The sequence below is a fragment of the Vigna unguiculata genome, chromosome 8 (assembly GCF_004118075.2).
Source record: "Vigna unguiculata cultivar IT97K-499-35 chromosome 8, ASM411807v1, whole genome shotgun sequence".
Classification (NCBI taxonomy): domain Eukaryota; kingdom Viridiplantae; phylum Streptophyta; class Magnoliopsida; order Fabales; family Fabaceae; genus Vigna; species Vigna unguiculata.
In genome coordinates this window covers 12,927,441-12,938,893 of record NC_040286.1, presented here as the reverse complement: position 1 = coordinate 12,938,893, position 11,453 = coordinate 12,927,441, and the positions used below count along the sequence as shown (strand labels likewise).

Genomic DNA, 11,453 nt, shown 5'->3' with positions numbered 1-11,453 from the left:
AATTTAAACAAATCTAAAAGCACACTCTTTATATTATTGAAGAAAAGTAAAATGAATGGTTGACTTTGGTTTAGAATATTTCAGCAATTTGTATGCCTAGACACTCGTCCAGGATATTGTAGCTAAAATTTATCTCTACATCTTCACCACAATCTATTTTTTATCCTTTCAAACCCTACAAATTCTTATATTCTCAAACATTCCACCAAGGTGCACACAACTTTTTCAGCTCCTCCTCCCTTCCAAAAGAAAAAAAAAAAGGAGGAGGTGATTGTTTCTCTTTTGCAGGAGCAATCAAACTTTGAAAGTTGCTTAGTTTTTTTTGGAAGAAAATGAAGCAATAATTAGGTCACCAAGAGCACACAAAAGGCATACCAAAATATCAAGAGAGGGATCTCCTTTATCCAGGTGATTTTCCTCTCCATTGCCGTAATAATTAGATTTTTTTTTTTATGTGCATATTTATCTTTGTATTAGTGAAATTATATGCTATGTGTATAAGAATTGTTTTGATGAGAAGACACATCAACTAGTTGTTGTACATATATATTTTGACTTCAATTGAACTGGGTGGTAAAATCTTTAGTGCTCTATTATGATTTTTTACATTATGCGGAAGTTTTAATAAAAAAATTGTTAATTATTAAAATAGTTATTATTATGACTTAAAAAATTATAATTGATTATTGTAAATATAAAAAGAAAAAATATGGAGGAAAATGACCTCCAACGCCTCTAAAAACACTCACACACAATGTAAATGTAGAAAGAAAAAATGGAGGAAAATCACGTTGAAATCATGAGTAAAAAAAAAAGTTGATAGTCTTAATTTAAATAGTTTTTCATCAAATCTCAACGTAAACAAATTTAAAAATGTCATTGTACATTTATTGTCATTTTCATCGATGTTTAAATAAATCGTTAACATAAAAGGTTAGTTTTCCTCTAATAGAGTGATAGAGCATACGCTAACTTACATAAATATTAAAACTGAATTATATAGTATCAACTTAACAAATACTAACATAAATAAATGTTAAAAATAAATTATAACTACATCAATTTGATGAATACTAGCTTCAATAAAATCAATTTTGTTAAAAAAGTATTCTAACTTCAATTTAAAATACGCTCAACCTACTTTAAACTCACTTTATTTATACCCACGCATCTCTCTAGCATTATTTGATATTTAATTATTAATATTCTTGTTATAGAAATTATGAAATGAAAATGAAGTATATTTAATATATTAGTAATATAAAAGAACTATGTATATTTTAAGCGTTTTTTTTTTCACTTGTTTTTAATCAAATGTTTGCACTAATGGTCAAAATAAAACCCAATCGTTTGATTGAACAACAGAGTTAAGAACACAGTCTAAAAATCTCCTTTTGTATATTGTAAACATTTCTTTCTGTAGTGGTATCTAGCAATTACTACATTTGGAATTCAGAGAACTAATAAACTTGTTTCCGTGGGTATTGTCTGAGTCCGTTTCCGTTTTGACGGAGAATCCCCGTATTGACTTTGTATGAGTATGGGTATGGGGAATCCCCGACTTTTTCAATTGGGCATGGGTATAGGGATGTACATATCCCCGCCGTAATATTCGTCCCCGTCATATCTTCATCCCCATTTAAATAATTAAAATATTCACAATTAATAAAATAACCTATATATATATATATGTATATATATATATATATATATATATATATATATATATATATATATATAAATATATATATATATATATATATGTACATATATATATATATATATATATATATATATGTACATATATATATATATATATGTATGTATATGTATATGTATATGTATATATGTATATACATATACATGTACATACATATACATACAATTTTTTATGTATGTATATGTATATGTATATGTATGTATATGTATGTACATGTATATGTATATACATATATACATATACATATACATACATATACATATATATATATATACACACTTTCAATTTTTTATTTTTTTTAATTATTTGGTTTATCATGAAACTCATTCGCATCTCCAATATATTTTTTATCTTATCATAATCTTTATATAATTATGTTAAAATAATGTATGTCAATTAAAAAAATTTATGTCCCACATTTGAATATTTCTATTATTTTTTAATATTTTTATTTATTATATATTTTCCTTTTACATGAGAATGTTTGGTACTTTCAATTTAAGTGTTTAATAACATAAACCTTTCATTTAGTAGGTCATATACAAAAATTATTTACTTATTATTATTATTATTCATTTTTGTTTCATTTGAAGAACTCTTTTGTTTCGCTAAAATTTTTTTGCTATTTCTCAACATTTGAGTATATATGTCGATATTTGAAAAGTTTTCTTAGATTTCTAAGGTATTTTTCATCTTATCATACCCTTAATTATACATTTATTTTTTCTTTGTACAATTTATTTCAATAGTCTCTCAAATTGTTTATAAGACACACATTTGTTAATTTTTTAATATTTTTATTTGTTATTTATTTTCATATGATAATAAATGTATATATATATATACTTTAAATTTTTATTTCTTTTAATTATTTGATTTGTTATGAAACTCATTCGCATCTCTAATATATTTTTTATTTTATCATAACCTTTATGTAATTATGTTAAAATAATGTATGTCAATTACAAATTTTTATGTTTCACATTTGAATATTTCTATTATTTTTTAATATTTTTATTTATTATATATTTTCCTTTCATATGAGAATGTTGGGTACTTTCAATTTAAGTGTTTAATAACATAAGTCTTTCATTTACTAGGTAATATAAAAAAAATTATTTACTTATTATTATTCATTTTTGTTTCATTTGAAGAACTCTTTTGTTTCGCTAAAACAATTTTCGTTATTTCTCAATCATTGAGTATATATGTTGATATTTGAAAAGTTTTCTTAAATTTCTAAGGTATTTTTCATCTTATCATACCCTTAATTATATATTTATTTTTCTTTGTACGATTTATTTCAATAGTCTCTCAAATTATTTCTAAGAAACACATTTGTTAATTTTTTAATATTTTTATTTGTTATTTATTTTTCATCTTATCATACCCTTAATTATATATTTATTTTTCTTTGTACGATTTATTTCAATAGTCTCTCAAATTATTTCTAAGACACACATTTATTAATTTTTTAATATTTTTATTTGTTATTTATTTTCATCATGTAGAATACTATTTTGATATATTTTATCTAATTATTTTTTATTTTCTACCTCATTATCAATCATACTGTGATTTTTTCACAAGAATTGTATAAATAACTTTTATTTACTACAATATAAATATTTAATATAATTGTCATTAATATTTTTTTATCACCATCTAACATATATTAGAATTCAAAAGATACAAGATCTATGTCAAAATTTTATTATTATGTTTATTATTTTTTCTTTGCGTCATTTTGATCAAGTGGTGTATTATAACTTTTATTAGTGTATAAAAAAGAGATTCATTAGAATTTAAAAAATTGAAATAAACAAACATTTAAAATATATTTTAATTTGAATATTTGTTTTTCTTTTATATATAATTTTTAAATATTTTTAAATTTATCAACTAGGTTTCATTAATGTTTGCAAATTTAATAAATGTTTTTGTTCTCATGAAATTTTATTCGGTATTTTAATCTAAAATGTAAACAATTATTATTTATTTCAAAGTATTTGATATCGAAGAAACAATCATCTTCCTAATATTGAATATTTAATAATATTATATTTCCTTAACCATAATTTTTTATTATTTTATAAAAGTTAATTAAAATTAATATTGAAGTAGTAATTAAAATTAATAATATTGAATATTTAATAATATTATGTTTCCTTAACCGTAATTTTTTATTATTTTATAAAAATTAATTAAAATTAATATTAAAATAGTAAGAAAACGGGTACGGATATGAATACTAAATTATACTCGTTATCCAATGGGGATGGAGATGGGACAAACGATACCCATTGGATTTGGGTATGAGAATGAAGATGAATTTTTTTATATAGAAATGAATATGGGATAGCGGAACCCATCCTCGTCAGACCTCATTGTTATTCCTAACAACAAAGTTAAGAACGCAGTCTAAAAATCTCCTTTTGTATATTGTAAACATTTATTTCTATAGTGGTATCTAGCTTACTACATTTGGAATTCAGAGAAGTAGTGGATTGATCCCGCCAATTAAAATAGAAAAGATTATTTAGAAGAATAAATTAACCCTAAAATTAGTCAAATGATAAACATACTCAAAGATACCCCAAGGAGACTTTCTCTAATAATTACCCTTTTTTCCATAGTCATTGGGAACCAAACATAACGAATTAGATGCCCCATTTCCACTAATTATGGGAATTTTCTGTAGCATTTTCCTAGTGAAAGATCCATTAATTGGCCAGTATTATGGACTATATTACGATCACTACCATAAAAAGGAAACAATTTGACTCAAAAAGTTGATAAATATAAATATACCTACTGTGTAGCACTTTGTTTGGCAAATAGTTCAATTCAGAATGAATTATAAAAGGAACCCTATTCTCCACACAAGAGAATTGTTTTTGCAAAGTGGTCCTTTAAAGTGGAGTTATAATGATATTTTGTAGGTCTATAATGCATTTGTTCCACTATATAAGGTTGATAGAGGAGTTGAAGTGAGGCACAGAAGCTACTTGAATAAACACTGTAGCTTCTTCTATTCTATTATATTCTATACTACTGATTGATTATTATTTTTATTGATATAATTGTTCATTTTATATTATGTAGCTGCTGCTGTAGTAGCTCTGTGATTTCATTGAATGTGATAAAGTAATGTGGTACTGAAAAAAACAAAAGAAAAGGAAGCATACAGAGAGACAAGACCCTTGTAGCTGAAGGTATGACAATTATACTTTCAATTAATTTGTTAACAAATTTTATTGTTGTTATTATCTTTTCAATTTAGAACTGTTGCATTGTCTTTGAAACATTTGAAGAAAACATCTTTACCACTATTATTTTAAGTTTAAGGAAAACCAAACATTGGAACAAACTTTGGTATTTTTAATTAAGAAGTTTTTAAATTGAATTTTTATTATTTAACTTTTTTTATTACATGTCGGTGACATGATTATTATCTTGTTCGGTCAATTTATTCATTTGCCTTCACAGTATTAATGAATGTGAAATGTTGTGATTAATATAAAAAATAATATTACACTTAATATAACATAACAAATGACTTTCATTGTTATCATTGAGAACATGATGAATACACTAATGGAACCGTTGTTGTTATTCAACAAGTTAACAAGTTTCCAATGAAAGTAATAAAAACAACTACATATCACTTTATATTAATTATATATTTTTACATTTTTTAACAAGCGGATGCAAGTAAACAAAATAATGCAGCAAAATAACAACTAAGTCATCTAGTTAATAAAAATATAAAATGATAAAGACTTAATTGAAAAACATAAAAAATTTAAGTACTTAATAAATAAATTAAATATTAATAAGAATTCAATTAAAAATACTTAAATTTATCACGAACTTGGAACTTAATTAAGTCTTATTATTATTATTATTCTTACTTTAAAAGGAAATAAATAATTTGTTTTGAAAATTTTATATATGTTAAATTTGAATTTCTTTTTCATAAATTATTTAATTTTTCAAATATTTTTTAAAAAAAAATCCAAATTATAAAATTTTAATTTTTATCTAAACACGGGATTCCAATATTCATTAAATAAAAAAAATATAAAATATAAAAATTATTATCAAATAATACTAGACATGTTGATGGACAAAAATTTCTCTAGATATTTATAGAAAATAATCACTAAACTTTAGTCAAATAAATATGGTTGAGATCTACCACAAGTAGGGATGGCAAAATAGGCCCGGCCCGATGGGCCGGCCCGCCAGCCCGACTGAAAAAGTATGGGTCGGGCCACGAATTTCAGCCCGTTAGCCCATGACAGCCCGGCCCGTCAAGCCCGCTGGCCCGTCGGGCCAGCCCGCGGGCCGTAAGACAAAAACAGGTGGAGGACACTGCACACATTCATGGAAATTACGAACACACAAACCCACAATTCGTTTTTCTTCTTTTCTTAATTTTTTCCTATTCCTTTGCCATCCTTTTTGTTTTTCCCCGTGCAAACATCAAACCCATTTTTATTATTATAAAAAGTAGCGAAAAAATGAGCCTTTTTTTTGTTTTTGTGGAGAAGAGCGAGAAGAAGGCGAAGGTGCCAAATTTTTTAATTATCTCTCCCTCACACTACTGCGCGCACCCCCCACCCCACCACCAAACCACAACGCGACTCTTCCTTCCGATTCTCACCTTTGCGCCACACACACAGCGTCGCTTCTCACCTCTTATTAATGCATATGCAGTATGTTAATGTAAGCATATTTGCATGTAGTCAACTAAATTTGAAATGAAAAGATTTAAAATCTGATTTTGGACCACAAAATGAACATATCAGGAAAAGGATGGCGGGCCAGCCCGTCGGCCCGCCGGCCCGCCACCCCACGGGCCGGGCCCAAAAAAACAGCCCGTTTTGCCTTGTCGGGCCAGCCCGGCCCAGCCCATTTTAAACGGGCCAAAAACGGGCCGGGCCAAAACGGGCCGGGCTGGCCCGTTTTGACACCCCTAACCACAAGGTGATCTCACCAACATTGAATCAGCCAAAAACTAGTCCTAGCTATAATGGTTGAAATATATTCTAACCAATATTCTAATAAACCTTGGTTGAAGATAAATCTAACTGGCATTAATTAGAAATAATATCTCATAACTTTAACCTAAAAATCATGTTTGAGATTAGTTGAAAAATATTGTTAGTGATAATAAAGAAACTCTAATTAATAATATTGGTTGAGAAACAATATTAATTTATAGCAACAAAAAAATTAAAATTAGCGATGACCATCCTAAAAAATAATCATAATTTACAAAACTTTCGTAATACGTGATGGTACTAATTAGTTTTATATGGTTACCACAAATACAATTATGACATGTAACTCAGAATGTTTAATTTGCACATAACTCTTCCGTTCATGTTGTGAATACCAAAATAAAACATGTGAATACTTAGTTTCGAAAACAAAACAATAACTATGATGAAGTGTCTAAATTAGGTATGTCTTTTGCAATTTGTGTTTCGCAATATCCTAAGAATGGCCAAGTCATGTTGATTTAGAAGATGATTTTCATGATTTGGTGTTCTTCAAAAGAAATTTCTCGAAGAAAAAAGGAAAAAAAAAAGGTACAAACGAAAGGAGAAGGAAAAACCCGAAGTGAGAAAGTTGGGGATATTTTCACATTTAAATTAATAGAACGGTGACAGGTAGGTAACCCTAACCCACAGAGAATTGAGTCAAATCAGCGATTTTAGGAATTAACTTAAGAAAAAACAAATAGATCCATGATGATAGGTAAGATTTGTATTGTTTTTCAATAATTAAATTTAAGAAATTCGTCCTATTGAGTATACTTCAGTGGACATTTTCTTATAAGAAGTTGCTTTTTAATTTTATATTCCGGAAAAAAATAACTAATATTTGAGATGTTTTAATTGTTGCCTTTAATTTAATTTAAAAAGTATCTACAAGCCTACGGTTAAGAATTAACTTAACTTTGATACGAAATGATTACCACAGACTTATGATTAATTTAATTTCAGTTGCACCCATATGACCATGTGTTTTGAAAATGGTCAAATTTGACTCTCATGCTTACTTTACAACGACTTTTTGAACTCATAGTGGCATGTGGGTCAGTAACTCCACTCATTGTCCAAAATACCTTCTTTTTCAAGTTCCATGACTCTTATATATACCCCCACACACCTCTTAGTTTCGTGCACAAGTACAACCCCTCTAAACCAATTTCTTCACAACCTCAAACATTCTCTGAATTTTGAAGATCATCACGTAAACACACTTTTCCTTGCTCTTTCTCACCCAAACACACCATTTTCTCCTTCTGAAATTCTTGTGAGCAAGAGGTGTGTGTGTGTGTGTGTAAAAACACTTGAAATTTGTTTCTCACAAAATCCACCACCTCATATCAATAAGTCCATATTTCAGAGACACCTTCTTCCATTTTTATTTTCCTTTACTTGACTGATAATTAACTTATCATAATCATACATATAACTCAATCCTACTGAACAGTGAGCACAATCTCTGAGGCTGCATATATTAGACTCTGAAGCCTAATTTGGGTCGGTTCTCTCTCTCAAAGCACGATGTTGGAAAACGGTGTAAGCAGAACTTATCAAGAGGCATTTGCAGCCTCCAAACACCAGATTCAACTACCAGATTCCGATTTCTTTGATGATGATGGTCGTCCCAAAAGAACTGGTAATCAAATAGCCTCTAAAATTAAAGTATTTTGAACTTCACTACAATTTCACTTCATGTCATGGAATTGTTATTTTCAAATAACTCATTTTTTTTTACTCTAAATCAAACAGAAGCAGTTGCTTTGGTTATTGGTAATTAATGATTTCAAATCACTGACTCTGAGTTTCGCAAAAACAGGAACTGTTTGGACTTCAAGTGCGCACATAATAACTGCTGTTATTGGTTCTGGGGTACTATCTTTGGCTTGGGCTATTGCTCAACTTGGTTGGGTTGCTGGTCCTGCTATAATGATTCTCTTCTCTGCGGTCACTTATTATACCTCAATTCTTCTAGCTGCTTGTTACCGCACTGGTGACCAAGTTAATGGCAAGAGAAACTACACCTACACTCAAGCTGTCAGATCCTACCTAGGTATGCATGCTGCCAAACTCAACTATGCTAACTTTTCCAAACTCTTTTCATAACATTTCTACAAAAAAAGTATAACTTAAAACTACCTTGTAATTGGATTCAAAGAGTTGTTATTGAAGAAAATCGTTCTTGGGTTTTGCAGGTGGAATGAATGTCAAGTTTTGTGCATTGGTTCAGTATGCCAACCTTTTTGGAGTGGCAATCGGGTACACCATAGCTGCTTCCATAAGCATGATGTGAGTTTTCAAAGATGCAAGTGTTGTTGTGTGGATCAAAGTGTAACAATAAATGAACTAATTTGTGTTGTGGGTTGTTCATGAAACAGGGCCGTTAAAAGGTCTAATTGTTATCATAATAGCGGAGGAAAAGATCCATGCAAAATGAACAGCAATGTTTACATGATTTCATTTGGAATTGCGGAAATTATTTTATCCCAAATCCCAGATTTCAACGAGTTGTGGTGGCTCTCTATTGTGGCTGCTGTCATGTCCTTCACATACTCAATAATTGGACTTGGTCTTGGAATTGCTAAAGTTATAGGTATGATTCTACTCCTATTATGTTAGAGAATTATCATTTATTATCATTATGAATTGAGGAAATTTGACTTGAATTGTGCTTGTAACAGGAAACGGAGTGATCAAAGGAAGCTTAACTGGTGTAAGTATTGGTGTTGTCTCAGAAAGCCAAAAAATCTGGAGAACCTTCCAAGCTCTTGGTAACATAGCCTTTGCCTACTCCTACTCAATGATCCTTATAGAAATTCAGGTACATCTACTGAATTTTGTGACATACATACGAACTTCACAGTTCAAAACACATTTTCTTAGGTATTATTTTGTATGGTTGAAGTCTAAACTAAAACCGAGGTTGTTATGAAACAGGACACAATCAAATCACCTCCTGAAGAGTCAAAGACAATGTCGAAGGCTACTTTAGTGAGTGTCTTAGTGACAAGCATTTTCTATCTGCTATGTGGTGGTTTTGGCTATGCAGCTTTTGGAGATGAAAGCCCTGGAAACCTTCTCACTGGTTTTGGCTTCTATAATCCATATTGGCTCCTTGACATAGCCAATGTTGCCATTGTTGTGCACCTTGTTGGTGCATACCAAGTTTACTGCCAACCCCTGTTCCAATTTATTGAAAACAACGCATCACAAAAATTCCCAGACAATGATTTTATGACGAAGGAATTTGAAGTACCAATCCCTGGTTCCAAACCCTTCAAGCTGAACCTCTTCAGGTGTGTTTGGAGGACAATTTTTGTTGTCTGCTGCACTGTGATGGCAATGCTGCTTCCATTCTTCAATGACATTGTGGGGCTGATTGGAGCCATTGGATTTTGGCCACTCACTGTGTATTTCCCGGTGGAGATGTATATTGCTCAAGCTAAAATACCAAAGTGGAGTACAAAATGGATATGCTTGCAGATGCTTAGTGCTGCATGTTGCATCATAACTATTTTGGCTGCAGTAGGTTCCATTGCTGGGGTTCTTGATGATCTTAAAGTTTACAAGCCATTCACCACCACTTACTAGTTCTCTAGCATTACTCTGTTAACATCATTCTCAAAGATTTCATTAGCTATTTACGAGAAAGAAAAGGTAACCTTTTGCTAATTTGAAATCTAAGAAGGTGGTCTTGTTTATTCCTCAGTGTCTTCATGCTTTGTAATTTGTTCTGCTCTCTAATTTCCAATGAAAAATAAAAAGGATTACAGGATACATAAGTTTTCAAAGTATAGGTTTTTCGGATTTATTTTTCCTAATCTCTAGTTTTTTGTTTTTTTTTTACTGAAATAAACTATTTTTGAATTAATTTATGAAAGTAACTAACTTTTTCTACAGATGAGAAATCAATTATTTAAAATCAATTTCTCAGCATCATGAATCAAATACTTTATATTTTGATTTACTTTAATTATTTAATTTAAAAAAATATAGTTTGTAAATAATAATATTTTATTTATTTTAGGCAGTTTTCTTGCCCAGAGTTCCACCATGTTGCCCTTCTCTTAGATTAATTGTTTCCTGCACCAGAAATGTATATTATGCCGATTGAACTCAAGGACATGTGACTATATATGCATCTCTTTTATTATTTTAGTTTATATTTGTGCAACTCTTAACTTAGTAATATAACATAAACTCTTTTTTTCTATCTAGATGAATGCATTACATCTCTTGTACGTTGAAGTGATAATAAGACCTATTTTGAGATTTTTGGATTTTCTCATAATGAAGTTTATTGTCTCTGCCAGGTTAGTTTGCATGTGTCTCCATCGTCGGTCACAATCCCATGTAAGAGTGACTACTATCTATGAATAGTGTTGATGATTGCATGATGAAGAGACCTTTTTAAGGATTAAGGAATAGGCCTCAACTCAAGCTAGAATAAAATTGTTGTACTTTTGTGTTGTGTCTTCATTGGACCTTGTAATTGTCTTTTTCTTTTTATTATTTGTTTGTATTAGATCTTTATCGGTACTTGTATAGGTTTTTTTTTCTTGTAAACAGAGACTTTGATTAATGGGCCTTAGTTTTTGAGCTCATAATTACAAAGTCCATAATATATAAGTTTTTTTTTTACTCTCTTATATTAAAAATTGCTCATTTTGGAA

General features: G+C 29.3%; 1 protein-coding gene across 3 annotated transcripts; it reads left to right on the top strand.

The window, feature by feature from the left end:
- The first annotated feature begins 224 nt into the window (after positions 1-224).
- Positions 225-11,453, top strand: LOC114195358 (amino acid permease 3-like). Of its 3 annotated transcripts, XR_003606473.1 has the most exons (9): positions 225-408; positions 4,826-4,935; positions 8,231-8,419; positions 8,600-8,833; positions 8,976-9,069; positions 9,159-9,373; positions 9,462-9,601; positions 9,718-10,437; positions 11,094-11,453. XR_003606473.1 is itself a non-coding variant. In XM_028085790.1 (6 exons), exons 1-6 carry the CDS (start codon positions 8,305-8,307, stop codon positions 10,369-10,371), a joined length of 1,452 nt encoding a protein of 483 aa, XP_027941591.1. In that variant the 5' UTR covers positions 7,917-8,304; the 3' UTR covers positions 10,372-10,557. The 3 variants fall into 3 exon arrangements, 1 of the variants encoding a protein (XP_027941591.1); XR_003606472.1 differs by lacking the exons at positions 225-408; positions 4,826-4,935 and having other exon boundaries at positions 7,917-8,419; XM_028085790.1 differs by lacking the exons at positions 225-408; positions 4,826-4,935; positions 11,094-11,453 and having other exon boundaries at positions 7,917-8,419; positions 9,718-10,557.